Source organism: Phyllostomus hastatus, unplaced genomic scaffold, assembly GCF_019186645.2.
Source record: "Phyllostomus hastatus isolate PE091 unplaced genomic scaffold, TTU_PhHast_1.1 phas_contig_38, whole genome shotgun sequence".
Taxonomy (NCBI): domain Eukaryota; kingdom Metazoa; phylum Chordata; class Mammalia; order Chiroptera; family Phyllostomidae; genus Phyllostomus; species Phyllostomus hastatus.
The window spans coordinates 34,239,204-34,261,446 of record NW_025333869.1 but is presented as its reverse complement, the minus strand read 5'-3'; the positions used below and the strand labels follow the sequence as shown (position 1 = coordinate 34,261,446).

The 22,243-nt window shown below is 37.6% G+C and overlaps 1 protein-coding gene across 3 annotated transcripts; it reads left to right on the top strand.

Annotated features, from left to right (window-relative positions):
* The first annotated feature begins 5,405 nt into the window (after positions 1–5,405).
* Positions 5,406–15,972, top strand: CDK1 (cyclin dependent kinase 1). Of its 3 annotated transcripts, none has more exons than XM_045842099.1 (8): positions 5,406–5,518; positions 7,739–7,800; positions 9,233–9,389; positions 10,237–10,360; positions 11,423–11,593; positions 13,347–13,510; positions 13,613–13,754; positions 15,613–15,972. In XM_045842099.1, exons 2-8 carry the CDS (start codon positions 7,764–7,766, stop codon positions 15,709–15,711), a joined length of 894 nt encoding a protein of 297 aa, XP_045698055.1. In that variant the 5' UTR covers positions 5,406–5,518; positions 7,739–7,763; the 3' UTR covers positions 15,712–15,972. The 3 variants fall into 3 exon arrangements, with proteins under 3 accessions (XP_045698055.1, XP_045698056.1, XP_045698057.1); XM_045842100.1 differs by having other exon boundaries at positions 5,426–5,506; XM_045842101.1 differs by having other exon boundaries at positions 5,453–5,532.
* Positions 15,973–22,243: the final 6,271 nt, after the last annotated feature.

The following is a 22,243-nucleotide window of genomic DNA, read 5'->3' as shown; positions in this document are numbered from 1 at the left end:
TCTACTCATAATCCATTGCCCTGAACTATTGGACTGACTCTACAAAGATAAAGGTTTAACAAATTGTCACAATATATTTTCAGTTCTGACAGAAGAGCCTATCTTAGGCATAAGCAGTACTGTGATAAAATTTAAGTAGCATTAAAAATTCATAAAAACCCTGGCTGGTGTAGCTCAGTGGATTGAGTGTGGGCCTGTGAACCAAATGGTTTGCTGGTTTGATTCCCAGTCAGGACACATGCCTGGTTTGCAGGCCAGGTCCCTGAGTATAGGTGGTTGTTTGAGAAACAACCAAACATTGATGTTTCTCTCCCTTTCTTTCTCTTTCCCTTCTCCACTTTCTAAAAATAAAATAAATAAAATCTTCTTAAAAATCCATGAAATATATATCAAAAATATTTAAGAGTTTCAACCAAAACAACAGCCCTGATCATTTTTCCTGCCTCCAAATATGTATGAAATTGTATGCCAGTTTCAGAGTTAGATTCATGATGATCTAACAGTTAGATAAGGTAACAGAGGAATGAAGATTAAGGTCAGGGTCCTGCCTTTGAACAGACACTTTCTAGAGCTCTGAGAGAACTGTTCATGTGGTCATGATTTTGTAAATTATATAAAATAAGGTATTTTAACCACAATTCGTTAAGGCCACTGGTTCTTTCCACTTCACTCCCCACCATCCAGTGGCATTGGCAAGAGGCTGGACATTGTTGGAATTCAACACAGGGGAAACTGAGTTGAGGATATGTTTAATTTAGGATTCCTAGTATCTAGTTATGTGTCCACACACTTCCAAGTTATTGCCGGCAGACCTAATGTAGGAATGGCTTCTGGCAACACTCCTTTAAGTCATTCTGCTGACTCTCCTGGCATCTGGGAATGAAGGCATAGGTTCAGAGAACTTATCTGACCTCTGAGTAAGTGGGCAATGGGTAAGAGAGAAGTTAACCTATGGAAAATTCTTCCAATTATCAGATGCATAAAATTATATCATTACCTCATCTAAAATGAACTTATCTTGTGTCAGGAATATACTTTTTTAACACAGAATGAACAATTATAAATACATCCAATAGTTTTTGGAATCTGGAATGCTTATAATCAAGCAAACTGGAATAGTTTATAATTCTTGTGATGTAGGGCATAAACCTAGAGCAGCAGTATAAACAGCTATGTGAGAGAAAGTAGATGTTTTCTCAAATTTGACAGAAATTCTAAAAATTTACATGCCATAATCATTATCTAATTCAAATCCTTTTAGCATGACCCATAAAAGCCATTTGAGATACGGTATCTATACCATATCTATGCTATGGCATATTTTTTCTGACCCTTTCTCCAGCTCCCAGATTCCTTTTATATTCTGGCATTGCTAAATTAATTTCAGTCCATCAAATGTGCCTTGTTATTTGTTCTCCATGGACCAGAAAGCTCTCCCTACTCATGTAACTGCTGGCCAAACTCTTCACCCCTCAAGAGTCATTTCAGATGCCGCCTCTACTGTGGAGCCTTGTCTGACCCCTCTGCCCAGCACTGCTCTCATGTGACTCCTAATAACCGCCATTCTCTGCACAGGGCAGCCTTTACCTATGGCCCTGTAAGCATTTTCTACTCACCTAGACAAGAAGACCCAGTGATCCTCACTGGTCCCAAGGTGAATGGATGAATCTCTTCTCCCTACCCCATCCTTATTTCCTGAAATTCCAATGGAAGACTGAGGCAGGTTGGCACCTGTGCATGTAATGTACGGAATGCCAGTGTTCACAATGATCCTTCTTGGACTCCCTTTTGTTGGGAGAATGAGAGTGGGGCCATGGAGGTTATATACAATAAGCTTTTATTATGAAATTGTTTGAAAACTTTGCCCCAAAATCACCTATGACTTTGTTAGGAAAATGCCTAACTCAGAAACAACGATGATAGCTCAATGTTTTCCATTTTGATAAAAAGATCTTGAAACTGTAGGTCTTGCTTTTTCCATCATTTTACTTTCTGAATTGATGTAAAAGAAGATCAGTCTTCTCTTTCGGATAAAATTTTCAGCAACTTCTATGAGTTGTATCCTGCAGCAAAAAAGTCCTTGGCAAGATGCATTCATTCATTCATTCATTCATTCACTTTTGGGCTAGGTAATACACTCTCGCATGGCTCAAAATTCAAAGGATACGAAAGCCTCCCTGCTACCTCAGTGCCCCAGTTGCTCTTTTCCTTCACAGTGGCACATTGTTAACAGTCTCTTGCATTTCCTTCCAAGGTATTTTATGTATAATGGTTATCCCTTATTTGCAGGGCACATGTTCCAAGACAAAATATATGTACACCCGCGTGCACACACACACACACACACACACACACACATTCTGTTTTTATACATAGATACCTATGATAAAGTAAATGTCTTTTTCATCTTACCTAAGCCCATTCCATGCATTGCTGCTGTAACTTTTGCAGTTTCAGGTTCAACAGCAAAACTACCACCATTTTATTTTTCTTTCCTCACAATTTCATGGGTAAATTTGTTCTTTCTGTAGATTTTATCAACTTCAGCATATATATTTTTTCTTTCCTTTTAAAGCCTAAAACTTTCACATTTTCACTATAGAAAGCACTTATGGCTTCTTTTTGGCGTGGTCCAAATTGCCAGCATCACTACTCATGCTTCAGAGCCGTTACTGGGTAAAATAATAGTCCCTTGAACACAAGCACTGCGATACTGCGGCAGTTAATCTGATCAGCAAGACAGCTACAGAGTGACTAGCGGGGACATGGGGCGCATCTACAGTGTGGATATTGGGCAAAGGGATGGTTCATACCCGTGTGGGACCAGGCGAGATTTCAGCGCAATGCTCAGAATGGTGCACAATTTAAAACTTATGGTTTGTTTACTTTCGTAATTTCCCATTCAACATTTTTGGACCCCAGTAGATTGTAGGTAACTGAAACCATGGAAAGTGAAATTGCTAATAAGGGGAAGGAGGGGGACTACTGTGGTTACAAGTAACTGTTTCTCAAACTTTTTTTTTAATCTGAAAAAACACTTGAATTAGTACGTTGGTCTGTCACAACAAAATACCACAGACTGGGTGACGTAAACTACAAAAATTAATTTCCTCCCAGTTCTGGAGTATGGAAGTGAGAGATCAAGGTGCCCGCGTAGTCGGGTTCAGGGGAGAGCTCTCCACTTTATAGATGGAGGCTTCTTGCTGTGTCTTCACGGGACTGAGCTCTCAGGTGTCTTTTCTTATAAAAGGACTAATCCCATCATTAAAAATGTCAACTTCATGGGTCTCATTTAAACCTAGTTATCTCCCAATGACCTCCGTCTCTAAATACCATCACACTAGGAGTTGGAGCTTCATATGTGAATTTCTTGGGGCGGGGGGTATAAGTCAGTCCACAGCAATATTTATTTCCAAAAACAAAACAAAAACTTTCTGTGCAGTTCCTTTTCTTTCTAGATGGAGTTTATCAAAATATAAATGTGAAATTCTTTGGAGCACCTGCCTTTCCACCCTCTCCTCTTCAGTTCTTTTTTTCATATCACCTCTAAAATAGTTCTAAAATCTGGTTCCAAGGCTGTATCCTCTCCTGAGCAGACCCTTACAACAGTATTCAGGGCTCTTGAAAATTCTGACTCCAAACTCTCTTCCCTACTTAACCCTACAGGCATCCTGCGTCCTACGATGGAGTCATCCTGAATTACTTGGGCAGACTTTTAGGGCTTTACCCGAGATGTTTCCAGTACTTAGAAGGCCCACCCCTCTACTTTTTCTCCTGTTTGTTCAAATGTTACTTTCTCTGTTTGAATTAATAATTTCCTCCTCTATGTTCTCATATGACCTTATAGCAGTTTACAGCCTAAATGCCAGAAGAGTATTCCAAGTAATCATTGTGTGTTCCCACTCCACGCCTACAAAAGTTGTATCTGATTGAGTTTTCTTTTTATGAAATACAGCATCGCACTTTAAAGACACTGAGTAAAAGTGGACCCTAAGTGTAATAAACTAGCATGAATTTACAATAACCCTTAAAACTTCAAAAACAAAGATAATTGAATTAAATTTAAAAGTATAGAATCACAGCTGTGGACACTTGTGTTCTCTTAATATTGAATGCAAAGTGGATATAATGAATTGCTGCCTGTTTTTAAGATAATGTATATTAAATTTGTTAATTGGGCCTCCCAGAGAGAAAGATATATGTATACACAGAAAGATAGAATATATACAGTACTCTATCTAAGAACATTTTTCTGGGGTAGTCAGTTTTCACTTAAAATGTGAATGTGGGCTTTTGAATGTAAGCTTTAAAAGTTATTAGGTTTAGGCAGAGGTTTTCCAAACCCCTACCCTCACTATGAATGCTCTGCCTATGTCACCTAGGAGCATAACATTGTTTCTGCCACTTTAGGGCCAGATGACATATGCTACTCATTATGTAAAAAGGTAGTAAACACTTACAGGGATGTGATATACTAGTTCTATTCCTTATCCTAGTCTGGGTCATCTAATACTTATTTTTAGACGTCATGGCAATCAATCTTTGTTCTGGATCCCCTTAGGGTCAGAACAAAGAGAAATCCTGACTAGGGGACTCTTACTATCTGCAGTTCTATTTTACTCTTTTATTTTTTCAATATTTAAGGATGATTTTTAAGTGCTGAAGTCTCTCTTAAATATAAGGTAAAGAGCAATTAAAGAGAAAGTTTTTGATTTAGTTAAAATATAATTTAGATCTCTTTTTCTTTCTGTATAGAATTTTGATTTTTTTTTGTTTTAAAGAACATTTAAAATACTGACGGGAAAATATTAAACCTTTTAAATGTAAAATTTTGTCTTTTATTTTTAAATAAGTAAAATTTTAAATAAATACAAGATGAATTAAAAAGTGAGGTAAAAACAAAGCGTGTTTAATATTACATATATATTCTTTACATCATTGAGACCATCTTTTAGCTTTCCGTTGTCTTCTTAAGGTAATTATTAAAATACGTTCCTTCGGTGCAGCCCGAAAGTCATCCGTTTAGAAAAACATTTTCTACCTTTAAGTACTAAAAGTGAAAGTAGTGGAATATGGGTGCAAATATGGTATCACTTTTGTGATGAGTATTTGTGTACACTAAAATATTTGTGCTAATACTGGGAGGTGAAAGAAACCAGCTCAGAGCTAACAGTAGATCTCTGATGACTAGAAACAGTAGCACGACGCTCTCCCGGGAGGCAAGACTGCGCTTGCGCACAGACTCAGTTTGCGCCCGCCCTCCTGCTTTTTCTGAAGCCGCCGTTTTCTTTTAGTTTGGCGCTCTAGCCAGCGGGGAAGGCCAGCTCAAGCATGACTTGGCTCTGATTGGCTCCTTTGAAAGTCTACGCGTTATCTGATTGGTGGGTCCGGGGCCCTTTAGCGCGGTGAGTTTGAAACTGCTTGCACTTATCTTCCAAGCTGGCTCTGAGAAGTTGAGACGGGACGCAGACGTGGTAGCCGCAGCCACCGCTGCTTTCGCTGCGGGGTGATTGGCCGGGTAGAGTTACTGGGGTCAGGGTCGTATCTGTAGGGCCGACAGGGGGCGGCTCGGTGGCCTTGGAGGGGGGGTATTGAGGGACCAGGTGGTATTGTCCGGCGGCTAAGTGGGCAGCTGGGGTTTGCGTGGGGCCAGGCCGGGCCTCAGGATGCTAGGCCTGGCTTTCACTGGGAGCCCCCGGCCCCCGCCGTGTGAGCGACGCCGGGCCAGGCTTTCGGGCGAGGCGAGGGGAAGCGCGGTGCTGGCGGGTTTACTCCAGGGAGGGATGGAGCTGTCCTGGCATCTGAGTTGCTGTCTGAGGTCGTGGTCGGCTGTTGTCCGGAAGAGGCCGCTCACCTGGCTAAGGAGGGTTTTTTGTCCCCGTTGAAGCTAAATCCGTGCTTTGTCTCGACCGCGCCGAGCGCTTGAGCCAATTTCGGTCCCAGGTCCTTTGTCCTAGCTTTCGTGGGTGGAAAGCAAGACCGCTCTTGGGCCAGGTACCCACGCCAGCCCTTGAATCCAGGCGCCTCGAAAACCAATCCTGTGAACCAACTTGTGGGCCTTCTCGGACTTGCCTCTGTGCCCTGGCCTTGCACGCCCAGAGCTTTTTAAGAACACCTAGCCAAGGCATAGGGCGAGGGGGGGACTTGGATTTTTTGTTTGTTTTTATTGTATGCGTATGGTTGTTGCATGTATGGAATTAGCAAAAAGTAGCAAGTTAAGTAATGTCGAAAGATAGATAAATATGTGGGTTTTAATATCTTTTAATCGATTTTTGCTTCATACCATTGTGCACAACATACTTCCTCTAAAGACCTGGAAGTCTTCTAGGCAGGAGGTTAAGCCACTGGTGCTTTACACGCTGCGTAGTACACAGCCCTAGGAGGCACTCAGAAGGCCTAAAGCTTGTCCTCATTTAGAATTGTCACAACGGGAAAATGGAGGAAGGGTACTTAAACCCAACTTTGAAACTGAGTTGGTTTTTAGCTGTTTGTTCAAAGTGCGCTCAACGATTTTATTGTGCACTAGACATACTAAATCTGGATTTGAAGAAAAGCTGATTATCTTAATCTTATATTGCCATTTCCTAAAATTGAAAATTTTTAAGATTGGTACTCATGGCCGATGTAGTCCAGTTTTGTTCATTTAAAAAAGGTGATTTATTCTACTTATTTCTGGAATGATTTTGAAGATGAATATGGGAAATGGAACTTAAGGGTCAGTTAACTCAGCAACCTTTATATGCAATCTTATCAGTGATGAGTGTTGGAAAATCAATTGTGCTTTGGGTTTCTAAAGTTTCATTGGCAAATTTACTGAGGCATACTTGTCAGCATTCTAACTTTTTTTTAACCATTCTTTGTTATTCAAGTATTTTTTAAAATTTGTTCTTGAGATTGTATAGAATTAGAATTTTATCTGTGAAATTGCATCTTTTCTTTTAGGCTGCTAAGTGATATTTCCTACTCCTTCAAAAAAGACCTTTAAAGTCTTCATCCTGTTTGTGTGTGTGACTGCTAAAAACAGGAGGGAGATGAAAAGTCACTTGAGCAAGTTTAAACACTTATGATTTTAATAATATTTCTTTTAAAATTCATTTATTTTAGAGAAAGAGAGGGAGAGAGAAAAACATCTTTTTTGTTCCACTTATTGATGCATTCGTCAGTTGATTCTTGTCTGTGTCCTGACCAGGGATCAAACTCCCAGCCTTGGTGTTACCAGGTGACCTCTAACCAACTGAGCTACCTTGCCAGGGCCCTTGACAATTTTTCTGATGAGTCGGCAGTGTGACTGCATTTTGGCTCCCCACTTATCTTAAGATTATCTTCATAAAATCATAAAGCAGTAAAAACTCAGTCAAATAACATTGTTTGTTGAAATATCTGGGTGTTTGGCACACAATGTGCTCCTTAGAAGTGTTCCATAAGAAAGCATACTTCTGGTTTTGGCTTGGGACAGATAAGCTGATGTCTCAACTCGAGGGTTTATTTGGAAGAAGCTAAATCACTGGTATAAGATATATAAATATTTCTAATGTTTAAGGAGCTAAGAAATTGTGGGAAAATCTGATTGCATGAGTCCTTTCCCCTGTAAATATTCTTTTAATATAATAACTAATATTTATGAAAAAGTAATACTGCACTAGTAGAAACAGCTTTACATATAGTATCTCATTAATAACTTAAGACTGACCTTTGAATTAGTGGCATATAGTGACATAATTTTTTCCTTTAATTTTAGCATCTACCATAGCTATTGATTGACAATGGAAGACTATATCAAAATAGAGAAAATTGGAGAAGGTGAGTGCTTCTTAATATAAAAGTTTTAAATGATTTAATGATGCTATAATATCTGTGACATGAAGACAATGTATGGTATTTTACTAAAATCCAACTTTTAATGTATCTTACACTATTAATGTGCATTAATACATATTCTTGGCATAATAACAAACACAAAAATAACAAAGAATGCTCACATTTCAAGAGAATTGAGATTATTCTGATGACTCCCTGACAACCTTCCTTCTTGATAATCTTATATTCTAATACTAACCAATTAAAACAATATTTGTATTTTGATAAGACTATTGATGTCTTATATATGTGTTGGGAGCAGAATTATGTTGTTTCATGATATACTTTTAGTTGCCTACAATTATTTTTAAGATGGTAAATTTTTTTTTACCTAAATTTTCAAATCAATAAAGTTAGTGGTGAAAATGAAAAAAGTGTCTTTTATTTTACGGAAAAAAACTAAATGGGCTTTTTGGTTAACTCAGTAATTAAGGGGTTCAAGACTTCCCTAAGTTTTTCAACTGCAGTTTAAAAACCACTCTCTAGGAGATTACATATATCATGTGTATGAATTGATTTAGCTAAGTGATCCATCTTTTATTACTGCCATCTCCATCCCCAGTTCAGTCTGTATTGACATTGTTGCTTATTGTAGGCAGCCCAAGTATCAAAATCGGCATTCTCATCAACTTCTGAAGGGGCGTGGTGCTTTTCTGCTATGTGGTAAATAGTGTGACTTTTATAAGACTTAATATGCATTTAATAAAATACTTTATCCCCATTCTTCTCTGGATGAGGATTATTGACCATATTTGAGATGAGTAAAATAATGCTTACAGAGTTTTCAGAAAGTGGCTCCTGTTAATATTTCCCGTTAAGATTTCCCAGATCTAGCCCTGGCTGGCGTAGCTCAGTGGATTGAGCGCAGACTGAGAACCAAAGTGTCGCAGGTTCGATTCCCAGCCAGGGCACATGCCTGGGTTGCAGGCCATGGCCCCCAGCAACCGCACATTCCTGTTTCTCTCTTTCTCTAAATAAATAAATCTTAAAAAAAAAAAAAGATTTCCCAGATCTTTCTGTTGTATTTTTGCCTACGTTATTTGTCAGGCAGGATATTTGACTAGAGATAAATTTCATTTTGCAAAGGGTCCATTTTCTCTAATGTATGCTGGAAAATTACTGGTGATTTAAATGTATGGAAAACCTGTGATGACTACATGAATTTTATTTCTCAATTACAGGTGCAATAGGTTGTAGTTACCCTCAATTTCTTTTTGGAGGTGATGAGGTTATAATTATGAGTAAGATCCTTCTTAATCTGGATACAGCAGACATTTCTTTCATGTAATGCCTTATGGGATTCAATCATTTTTTTAAAATCCTTTTAGTTTGTAGAGGAGTGTCCCATTGCAAACATTTATTTTGTCTATTTCAGGCACATATGGAGTTGTGTATAAGGGTAAACATAAAACCACAGGTCAAGTGGTAGCCATGAAGAAAATCAGACTGGAAAGTGAAGAGGAAGGGGTTCCTAGTACTGCAATTCGGGAAATTTCTCTTTTAAAGGAACTTCGTCACCCAAATATAGTCAGGTATGGTACAAGATCTGGATTTAAACTGTTATCTGCATGCTATTTAAAATGTGTGTTTCAATGTGGAAATTTCTACATTTGCTTAGTTTTTGTGTACTTTACTGGGTGGAATGGAACTCCACTGTTTTTATTAATGGAGGATGTTGGGCATTAGAAAACATAGGCTGTTAAAAGCAGGAACAGAGTTAGAGGAGCTTGGTCGTAGAGATGAGTATTTGGGGCTGAAAAATCAAGGTAAACTGTGGGAGAAAAGGAAGACCTTTTCACTGAACTTTGCCAACTCTTTTCACTCAGAGCTCTGGTGCTTAAAGATCCCTTAATCAGAGTCCTAAGACAGCGAGTCAGGTCAGACAACAAAGCATAGTGTTTTTTTTCTTTTTCTTTCCTCTTTTTAAGTATGTAGGTTGGTATTTTGGAGTGGGTTGTCTTTCTAGAGGTCCAAGGTAGGATTTAATTGAATTTGTGGGGGATCGGGGGAGATAGCAACTTTTAAGGTTAGATACTACTTCAAAATTTATTTCTGTAATTTATCTCAGTAGAAAGACAGCTCTGACCAACAACCAGTCAGTCTAGAAATGTCTTGGGATATAAGTAGTTTGACAGTTAGCAACTCCTATACAACTTAATTATCAATTGCTGCCCTGAGATTTCTTCTCAAATTCTTGTTTAGTACTACTATGGAGGGTTTTCATTAGGGAAGCTACCATTCTCTTCTTTCCCAAAACGGTATATATTTGTTGTTACAGAAAATATCTTAAAGCCACTGTGAAATTTAGGGAAGTTATTTTATGAGAGAAGTCAAAAATGTATATTCTATATTTTTTATATAATTATTTTATTTTTTTAGTCTTCAAGATGTGCTCATGCAGGATTCCAGGTTATATCTCATCTTTGAATACCTTTCCATGGATTTAAAGAAATACTTGGACTCGATCCCTCCTGGTCAATTCATGGATTCTTCACTTGTTAAGGTGAGAAACTTGCTTAATTTTACTAGTGCTTATTTACTGAATGTAAAGGGCCTACTCTATGTAAATGCCTGTGTTTTGTAGGAATATGCTTGGGAAAAGTGTTAGAAAGTAGAATGAGGAACAAGAGAGTATTTCATTCTTCTTCCAAAGTCAGATTAGATTGTTAACAGTTGCCATTTTATTACTAAATAGTGCTTCTAATTATAAAGTGAAGAGTAGTCTTCAAGAAAACAAAACTAATAATTAGGTATTGTACTGTTGGAAACTAAGATATTCTGGTCTTTATTTGGCTGTCAGACTAGTAAAACAAAGTAACAAAAGCCTGGGGCAAGGTGGAGGTGGTGGGTGGTTTTATTTTTTCTGGTTTTGAATATGTTTTGATTAATTAATTGTAGATATTATGTTCTGTTAGAAACTAAATGTATACATAATTGTTTAAAGAGCAGTGAAGTGTACAGAGTAAAAATATCTGATCCTTATACCAGCTTGGGTAAACGACTCCTCCAGGTGTGTTATAAAACACCTCTGAACTACTAAATAGCTATTTTTGATCATTGTATCTATTTTAACATAATCATAGTATCTTCTTTGTTATTTCTTTTGGAATCTGACCAATGTTTCCCAAGAGGGAATAAATATGTGAAGATAAAAGATAGAAATGAAAATGACCAATTTTATTCAGGGTAGAAATAGATTGCTATCAGTGTGTAGACCAAAAGTTTAAGAAACTTTTGTATAGGAGACTAACTTGTGACTTAAAGAATGAGGGGCCAAGAATCAGTCAAAGAAGACAAAATGAGTTCAATGGCTATAGATGTGTCCATAAGTTGAGTATTTTTGTCTTCGGGGCACAAACATGATGTTGCATATAAATGGGCTTTTCAACCTTCAAATACTTGTTCATCTTAAATGGCTGACAGCCTTTTTGGTAGTTAAATTTCACTGCATTATAGTTTCTTCCCTTTTCAAAAGAAACTCACCAAGATTATTTAGAAAATCATTATGTGCTATACAGTTAAGTTTCTAACAGAAAATTTTCTAACAGAAGTTTCCTTCTTCCAGAGCTATTTGTACCAGATCCTACAAGGGATTGTGTTTTGTCACTCTAGAAGAGTTCTACACCGAGACTTAAAACCTCAGAATCTATTGATTGATGACAAAGGAACAATTAAACTGGCTGATTTTGGTCTTGCCAGAGCTTTTGGAATACCTATTAGAGTATATACACATGAGGTATGTAGAATTGTATGTTTTTGGTGGTTTTGAATATGTGTGATTGCTGGATTATCTCCTGTATTTGTTCTTTGAGTCAAGAAAGAAATGTCAAAAAAGGTTTCAACTGCCAATACCAGTTTATTGCCTCAGCTCCCAATTCACCCTCCTTTGTATACTATGTGAAAATGGAATTGGAACCTTTCTTTCTTTTTTCTGCTGGCTGGTGAGATGTTATGCTTTGTCAGCAGGCTGTGCTGGGAAAGCACTGCAGAGGGGAAGGATTTTCCTTGCTGTAGTATAGAGTTCTCATTATTTCTTACCAGTCAGTTTCTCATTCCAATCCCCTGTTAATAGTTAATAATCCTTTATGTTAACCTTTCCCTATTCATTCACCGGGTGGCTTCTGTCTGTCTCCTGATTATGTCCTCTGATACACAATCAAATTGATTAAAAGACAGGTTTTGTTGCTTAAGGGGTACTGTTTAACATACATTTAGGAGCTACATGTTTCATCAATGTTATATTGTTGATTTGGCATTTCATTTGTTATTTCTGGAGGGAAAGGGAATGTTGGATTGTATAGTATGGGATTATAGTCATGTGTTGCTTAATGTCTGCGATCCGTTCGGAGAAGTGCATCTGAAGGCCATTTTAGCACTGAGCAAACATCATAGAATACACTTACACACAAATGTAGAACCTACTATGTATTAGGCTGTATGGTATAACCTACTGCTCCTAGGCTACACACCTGTACAGTATGTTACTGGACTGAATACTGTAGTCAGTTGCAACACAGTGGTATGTGTCTAAACATGGAAAAGGTACAGCAAAATACACTACAAGAATTTAAAAATGGTTCACCTGTACAGGGCACTTACGGGGCTGGCAGGATTGAAAATTGCTCCTGGTGAGTCAGTGAGTGAGCGGCGAGTGAATCTGAAGGCCTTGGAGGTTACTGTGAACTACCTAAGGCTTTATAAACACTATGCACTTAGCCTGCACTGAATACTTTTTTAAAAGTAGTGTTGTGCTATGACATGAGAATGGCGATGACTTTACTAGACAAGAAGAATGTTTTAGCCCGTTATAATCTTACAGAACCACTGTCATGTATGTCTTTCATCCTTGACTGAAGCATTTTTATGCGGCACATGTTTATATTGGGAAAGTGTCTTCTGTGGAGCTGTCTACCCTTGAGCCTAAAGACTTCCTCCAGATCAAAAACCCACAGTGCTCTTCTGGTTAGATGTCTTGGCTTCTTTGTGTCATCACTTATCATTTTCCCATGGCTGATGCCATTGACCTCATCACCTTTAAGTCAGAGGTAATATTATTGCCATTGTGATAAATTATGTGCTAAAGCTTTAGACTGCTAATGAACTATTATGGCTTCTTCATGTTTTTAGCATGTGAGTAGTACATGACTTTGTTCAGTGTCACCCCAAATGCTTTACTCATTGTCAAATGACCTTTTTTTTTAAAAAAAAAAAGTTAAAGCTGTCTGAACTTTTTTGATCCACAACTTTAATGATTTGAAAAGCAAGAAAAGACTTGGTGTGCTTTTATCTGTTGTTTTTTTTCCCCCTTCACCTTGATGAATAGAATATAAAAATGAAATATCTTTCATTTAGTATTTTCTGTATGGCTAATTTATTTAAACATTGTTATCAGAGGCCTTGTAAAGGCAGTTGTAATGAAATATAATTGTGTATATTTAGGTAATTTAATGCATCATAGTTATTCAATGTGAAAATTTGCTTTGTAATAGGTAGTAACACTTTGGTATAGATCTCCAGAAGTATTGCTCGGGTCGGCTCGCTATTCGACTCCAGTTGACATTTGGAGTATAGGCACCATATTTGCTGAATTAGCAACTAAAAAACCACTTTTCCATGGAGATTCAGAAATTGATCAGCTCTTCAGAATTTTCAGGTATTTTTGTTTTTTACTTAAGCTGTTAAGAACTTTAAAGGCAACATGAATATGAGATTATAGTTATGCTTTAATAACTTTTCATTTTGCTGTGGCTTTTAGAGCTTTGGGTACCCCCAACAATGAAGTGTGGCCAGATGTGGAATCTTTACAGGACTATAAGAATACATTTCCCAAGTGGAAACCAGGAAGCCTAGCATCCCATGTCAAAAACTTGGATGAAAATGGCTTGGATTTGCTCTCGGTGAGGAGTGCCCTTTGTACTGACTGTCACTGATAATTCTGAATGTTCTCAATCCTTTCTTTTAAATGGGACATAGGAAGAAAACTAACATTTAGTGGGTTAGGCAAGTATGTCTGTTATGTTTATTGTATTGCTAGCTCCACTTCAGATACCAAGAAAATTGGGTGGTTTTGAGAAGAGAATTGGCATTAGTTCTTTTCATTATTTTTATCTGATAGATAGCTACAGATATTCTGTGCAGGAAAGGATAGATAGCTACAGATATTCTGTTGCATATTCTGTGCAACAAAAGTGTTAATACACCTTTGTTGTTCAGATTGCTGACTTGTAGTAGCCTTCCTAGTTAAAGGTGTTTCCCTTATTGCTTGATATTTTTAGTGTTAAAGCTTTCTACTGCATGAACTCCCATTTCTTACTTTGTACCTTGTTTCTACATCAGAAACATTAGGTGAAGGACTGATACAGTTCTTGAGAATGTTTCCCGTCTCTTACATTGCCATTCCCAACTAATAGTTGTTTTCTTTAGAAACAAGACAAAAATGCTGTTAGGATTAAAAAAAAAAAACCTTGTCCTAGGCCTGCTTCAAGGAGTTTATTTTAGAATGGTATTTAAATATTGAGCTTTTAGAAGGAAGTAATTTTTAATAAATCTCAGGTAACATTCTAGAAAAATGTTTTGGCAGGTTACTAACATAGTGAAAAATAATCTATCGCTATATCAACATATACATGTTCTAATTGGTCTTTGGGCACCTTTCACACTTTAGACATCATTGTGCCACCACATTCAGCTCAGATTTCCCAGTTTTCAGTGAAGTCCAAAGTCCTTTACCTGCTGTTTAATATTTTGTATCTCAATATTGTTGATTTGACATAAAAAGACCTTCCATATTTTGGGCCCAATTATCTTTTTAACTTCTGTTAATTCTTGAATACAAAGAATTTCACTTTAGTTAACAAAACAAAAATCAAATACTATAAAATCAGAGGTCCTTAGCTTAGGCCCTATTGACTTCTTGGACTGCATCCTTCTTTGTTGCTAGGGGGTGGTCCCACACCTTGTTTTTAAAGTTGAGCTTTATTACTCCTTAGCTCTATGAACGTGGGCAAATTACTTAACTTTGAGCTTCCATGTCTTAATTTGTAAAATGGAACTAATATTGTACCTTTTGTTGTGAGGATTACGTAACATGATACTTTCAAAGCACTTCAGTGCTAGATACATAATAAGAGCTCAAATGGCAGCTAGATAGTAAAAGTATATCTTGTCTACATGCTGGTTTGATTTTAAGATAAATATTTCTTTAAGATAAACTTTAAGGTCAATATTAAATTTGATCATTTTTTTCTGGTAATAGATAAATTAGTACTGGATTGTCTGATTCATTTAGTTACTCGTAACTGTGTTTATAACACATTGCACTCTGACTTTGTTTTTACTTGAAACTTGATGGAAGCTACATCAGAAATCACTAGCTTATCGCCACCATTTCAAAATGTTATAAATAACTCTGATGGCAATTTAATTTTCAAAGTAAAATAATTAACTAGATATCTTAATGGGCTTAAAGCTATTTCTGAATGCTTGTATCTTAAATCACAATTTATAGCAAAAAGAGGCTATCGAGATATGTAAAATTGAAAGAAGAGGCTATTCTAGAGGAAGAGGGTGAAGTAGAGAGGATGAGACATGTTGGTGGTTTGCTATTGAACTAATGGAAATAATCATTTAGCAGATTTTCGTTACAATTAGCTTATGGCTTATTAGTAGGGAAGTTCAGGCTTTGTGGAGTTTTTTTTAATGGTTCATTCCTTAAATAAATAAAAACCTTTTTTTATTTTTATCTCTCCCCTCCAGAAAATGTTAGTCTACGATCCTGCCAAACGAATTTCTGGCAAAATGGCACTGAATCATCCATATTTTAATGATTTGGATAATCAGATTAAGAAGATGTAGTTTTCTGACAGTTTCCACATGTTGTATCAAGAACAGATAGCTATATTTTACCGTCAACTCTATTTTTGTCTTCTGTATTTTTGTTTCCTTTGCTATAAAACTTAAGCTGTACTTCATCTTCAAACTTCAAAAGTTGTAACTTAAAAATGTAAATATTGTTCTATATGAATTTAAATATATTCTGTATATGTGTGTAGATCTCACTGTAACAACTATTTGTTACTATAATAAAGCTATAACCTCTAATATTGATGTCAGAAATTGGGAAAATTTTGAGTTAGCTTAAATCATAATCGAACGTTAAACAGCCCAGTTTTCTTGTAGTTGGAATTTAGGAAAGTGTGCTCCTTAAGTTCAGAGTTCATAATGCTTTGAAGTATTTGTATGCTCTGGATGTTTAAGTTTTCCTGTCAGTTTCTTGCCATGGGTTAATGTGGCGGATACCGGCCAGACCGGCCAGCAGTATCATTCTCTGCTGCAGGTGCTAGTTGAAACACAAGAAAAACATACACAGAGACAACCAGGTCCTGTGGGGAAGTAGGGACAGAACAGCCACTCTCTCTAGTGGAGAGTGCCCCGTGTCCATTCCCAAGCAGATTTTTATTGAGAATACTGACTTAGTTTGTGGATTCAGTCTGGCAGAAAAGATCAAAAGAAGTAGGTGACCTACAAAGGTGCAGACAGAACCCCCGCTGTGATTCTGGGCAGAGTTTGGGGTTTTGTCACTACAGGACCTAAAAGGCCAGTCTCGTTTCCTGCTTGTGCCTTCATATTCTAATTTAATAACATCCTCCAGCAAACATCTCACAGGATCTTGCATATTCTATGTCCCAGGCCTGATTACCCCGGGTGTCTACCGGCTGGCTTGGACTGCACTGCCCCTGTTATTTCCACAGGCCTGAGTCAACAGAAGAGACAAAGGCAGCCAGGAGACTTGGATTACTTCTAAGAACAAGGACTCGGGCTTTGACAAAGCCTAGGGGGCAGGGGTTGATGTCCATCACCCCTTCATTTCCACAGCCCCGAGTCTCTTCCCAGAAGCCTCCATGTGATCATGCCTGTCTTAGGTGTTTCCCTCTGGGAAATCTTACCTTTCATTGGCTAACTGATCAAGCTCAGAGGTTAGGCACAGAACAGGCAGCGTTCATGCCAGGGAAATAAGTTTTGTCTCCCTGGGGTTACAGCTTCCTGAGACTAGGCAGGGTGGTCCCCAACAGATTAATTTCTACTGGCATTTCAATTTGTGATTTAAATATTTAAGCATTCAGAGTGAGAAAACTTCCCAGATTTGAGAAATAATGCTGAATTTATAGAGGTTTTTACTAACTTACAAGAATAGCCTTAGAGTATGCCAAAATTTGCTAAGTTTTATCGTTAAAGATCAAAGGCTGCCCATACCAGGGAAGAACAGTTTAGAGAATTTATGAACTATCCTATTTTTAGGTAGGTTATGAAAGATACTTATCTAAGTGAATTCTTATGCCTTGTTCAAAGGTAATAACTATGCAAAGGAGTGGTTATTGTGACTTTCATTTCTGACAAACACTATGTCAAAGTTTGCAAATAAAGTTTTTATTAGCAGCCTTCTTAGAGGGTTCAAGTATTTGTACAAGTATTTAGCAAAAATTGCTAACTTTGGGAATTAATAATGCTCATGGTGATTCTTATTAGCAGCCTAATTTAAATGAATTGTTATAGCCAAGAGAAATGTCTAAAGATTTTATCATTTTTGTTGTGCATCTTTCCTTTGACCTCATATCCTCTATTTCTCCTGTTTACCTATGGTGAGAACAGGCATTCCTGTGTGATTGATCCTGTCACCAAATTGATTGGGTTATCTTTACATCAGCTTGTAATTTTTGTTCTCTGCAGGAGAAAGTGGACGTACAGGTCACTGGGTTTGGCATTGGAATTTAGGAGAGGTTTGGTGGCTTTGTTCTAAGTCCCTTGGTGGAAGTTAGCTTGCAGGAAGAGAATGCAGAGCCTTGGATATGGAAGTCACTTAGGGTCATTGTGGAGAGTTATTAAGAATTTATGGTGGGGATTTGGTAAATGAAAAGGTCACACAAAAGATTTGAGATGGGGAAATGACACATCTACAGACGCGTGTTTTCTTAAACTACAAAATGAAATAAAATGATTTGTTTTTCATGTCAGATTGGAACACCTCAGTGATAGCATTAATCAACCCTCACCCTGCCCCCCACCATCTATTGAATAGAAACAGTCAGCAAATCTGATAGTTTGTTTCGGTAATACATAAATGCATGGTGTTATAAGTGCTTGGGGCCTTACGGACTTGGTAGAAGCAGCATGGAACAATTTATCTACTTAGAACCTACTTGGTGGGCCAGGGCAATGAGATGGGAGAATAGTATCTAGCTGTAATGAGTGATCTTTTTCTGTATATATTTTTGTAATCCTACATGAAGTATTTGTCAGCTTCAGTGACTAGGTGAAAAGTTACTGAACTGGATCCTCATCTCATGCATATTTTTTAATTGGCTTGTGCAGTGGTGCTTCTGATTAATTGTAAAGTGGAGCTTGTCTTGGGGCCAGTAGTTCTGAAATCTGTTAACACTGGAAACCGTAGAACTAACTGGTTCTACCCTGAACAATTCTTAAGATTCAAAATTAGGAAATGTAGTCTGGGAAATTTTTTTTTTTTCAAGTTTCCAAGCTGATTCAGATGTAGCCCAGTGATCACTATTTTTTTTGGTGAGTTTAACAACTTGGACTTGCATATAGTTTTAGCTGTCTTAAAACTTCATGGCATCGTGCAATGTCTTTAACTTGTTCTATTTGTTTCAGTCTGTTCTTTCGGAGGGGAAAGGGCTGTATATTTCATCACCAATGTAAGACTTTGATATGCTTGAGCATGCACTGAAAATTGCTCTAGCTTGAGATTTCCCTAGATTCTAGAGGAGGGTTTTTATATCTATTTAAGTTTAAATATACAAGCAGTAATGGTGAGAGAAGTTCAGGTGCTTGAGATTTGAGTGCTCTATTGAATGGAACAAACTTATATTAGTTTCTCTAGCAAACTAATTTAAAGGAATCTGAGTTTCCATAGAACCATAGACTCATTTTTGCACTGAGAACAGCAAATTAGTGATTGTGGAGTGAAGAGTGTGGTTTTAAATAGGTTTATGACAAGATAGATAGAATATTGAATGACTAAAGAGAAGGTGAAGGAAGAGATAAAGCAGGAAAGATCCTGATGAGGGAGAATTCTTTCTGACTTAAAAATAGCATTTCGTGGATGAAAGAAGATGAAAGGGTTAGCCAAAGGACATAGATTCTGACCCATGGATGGACAAGGATGTGGGTATTGCCTGAGGGAGGTGGGGGGGTGCTGGGTGGAGGTGGGCAAAAGGAGAAAAAGCAGACACAACTGTAATAGCATAAAGTACCATAAAAATAGCACTTAGGGGATGGTAAAGATGGGATAGTACCATTGACAGACATTTTCAGTTTGTAAATATTAATTTTCTAGGACTGTAAAAGCTTCAGAAGAAATGTACTGAGAGTCATACACTTGGTTGTGGAGGAGAAAAGGTAGAATGATTGCATTCCTTTAGAATGCTGAAGGCCTGGTTTTCAAACTTGTGAAAACAGGCTTCTGGCCCACTTACAGAGTCTGATTCAGTAGGTCCTGTGTGGCCATAAACACGCTAACAAGTTCCCTCCCATGTGGTGATGCTGATGGTCCAGGGGCCACACTGAGAATCTCTGCCCAGATAGTTTTCAGAAGTCTAGAGCTTGTCAGGTTTGCAGAGGAAGTACCCAAAGTGCAGGAGAAATTGACCTTAAGTCAAGCCTACACTTGGAGGTTGAACTGGAATTTGAACCTAAATCTTACACCGTCTGTGTTGAGAAGAATGGTATAATGGACAGATTCCAGGCTTTAGAACTGAAGAGATTCCACCTTGGCTCTCAGTGATGCCATCTCTGTCTATAGCCTGAAGTCAGCCAAGAGTCACTTGGTGGCTCTTGACTCCATTTCCTCAGTTGTGTAATGGAGACAATAAATAGGATTTATTATTTATATAAATAGGATTGCTGTTAGGGATGGAGATAAGGTTGCTAGGCATTCTGCATATATAAGACATAACCTATCAGAATGCCCTAAGTGTGTTTTTTTCAAATTGAAACGTTATAAAAATTGGGCAGTTAGAGCTACTTTTTTACCATGTCATTGGAACTTAGTGTTAAATCGCAACAGTAGTTGAAAGTATAAGTAAAGTGCACATGGCACATGGTCATTTTCTCTTTTGAACTCTCATCTCTTCTTTCTCATTACCTCTTAAAGCCCTTCTTTTATTTTCTCCCTTACTAAATTATAAGTCCAGTAAGGGCTGGGGCCATGTGTTTTTGTTTGTTTTAAATTTTATTTTTATATTTCAATTACAGTTTACATTCATTATTATTTTGTATTAGTTTCAGGTATATAGCATAATGGTTAGATAGTCATATACTGTACAAAGTAGTCCCCTCAATATTTCAAGTACCCACCTGCACCGTACATATTAATTATGATGTTATTGACTATGTTCCCTATGTTGTACTTTACATCACTGGGACTATTTTGTGACTACAGTGATCCCTCACCTATTGCGGGAGTTACGTTCCAGAGACCCCTGCAATAGGTGAAAATCCACAAAGTAGTGGCTTTATATTTATTATTTATATATATATATATATATATATATATATATATTAAGGCTTTATAAACCCTTCCCACACTCCTATAAACCTTTCCCACTCTCTTATTAACCTTTCCCACACTCTTATAAACACTTCATATGCTCTTAAACACTTTCTATACTCTTAAACCTACATAATTTTAACAACATAAAATTCTATATGGGTACTCACCAGTGAAGTATACAGTTGTCCCTCGCTATATCGCGGCTCACTTGTGGCTTCACCTTATCGTGGGCTTAAAAAACCCCGCAATACAGTGAAGCCACAATAAGTGAACCGCGATATAGTGAGGGACAACAGTACGACCAGTTTGCAATTCTTAATCACTATCTTTTTCATTTAGCCTCTCAAACCCCTCTAGCAACCATCAATCTGTTCTTTGTATGTTTGAGTCTGTTTCTGTTTTGTTTATTTTGCTCTTTAGATTTCACATATAACTGAAATTAGGATATTTGTCTTTCTCTGACTTGTTTCTCTTGGCATAATACCCTCCAGGTTCATCCATGCTGGACCTAGAGTTTATTCTTTTTATGTCTGGGTAATATTCCATTGCATATATGTACCGCAGCTTGTTACCGCTCATCTATTGATCATCACTTGGATAGTTTCATATCTTGGCTATTGCAAATAATGCTGCAGTGAACGTAAGGGCTTTATATGTCTTTTGAATTAGCATTTTTGGGGTTTCTCTGGATATATACCCTGAAGTGAAATCACTGGGTCATAAGGCAGTTTCATTTTTAATTTTTTGAGGAAATTCCATACTATTTTCCATAATAGCTGCACCAATCTGCATTCCCACTAACAGTGCATGAGGGTTACCTGATAGCCATTCTAACCAGTGTGAGGTGGTATCTCATTGTGGTTTTAATTTGCATTTCTCTGATGATTAGTGACATTGAGCATCTTTTCATATGTCTATTGGCCATCTGTATGTCCTCTTTGGAGAAGTGTTTATTCCAGTTTTCTGGGTGGCCATATTTTGTTCTTTAGTCCTCACATCCCTTGGTCCAATGCCTCGACCATTAGACAGGATTCCAGTTCTTTAAGGTTGCCCACAGGTAGGCAACCTGTGGCCCTTCACCTACAAAAATAATTGAACATCTGTAGTAAGCAGCCACCATATTTTATATACATAAAGTATATAAAGTATATATATATAAAGTACATAAAGCCTCCCTTTTCACAGCAACCTTTTAAGGGAGAGGGAATCTTTGTTTTACATGATGGTATTAAGATTCATAGAACTTAAGGTCTTGCCAAAGGTCATGAGGGTAGTAAATGCCAGAGCAAGAACCTGCCTGGAGCTTTGTTTTAAACTTCAAATTTTTCTCTTTCCATGGCATCACATTGGTTCCCCAGATAAATCCATAAAGAAAATGTGTATTTAGTTTTAATCTCTTAAGAAGACAGAACTGTAAAAGATAGAGAATACACAAACACCACAGGCCCGCAGACCCCTTACTGGCACTGGCACTTCTGACTGACAGTCAGAAACTGCCTCCTCAAGGTCGAAAGGATGAAGTCACCAAAGAAAGAGAGTTTTCAGTCCAGTCCATTTTCCTATTCCATTTTAGGTAGCAATAACCCCTTTTATTCTGGAAAGTCCACCAATACACTTGACTGCTTGTGGTCCCATGGAGTTCCCAATTCTGGCTCCTCAATTCTTATTCATAAGGATGAGCCACACTAGATTAGTCACAAGATACCATAACCCAGCAGCAGTAACTGGTTCAAGGAGCAGGCGAATGACCTAAACGACCCATCAGGGTCCTTTTTGCTATAGAAACCTGTGTTGCTACCATTAGAGACCTGATAGATTCAC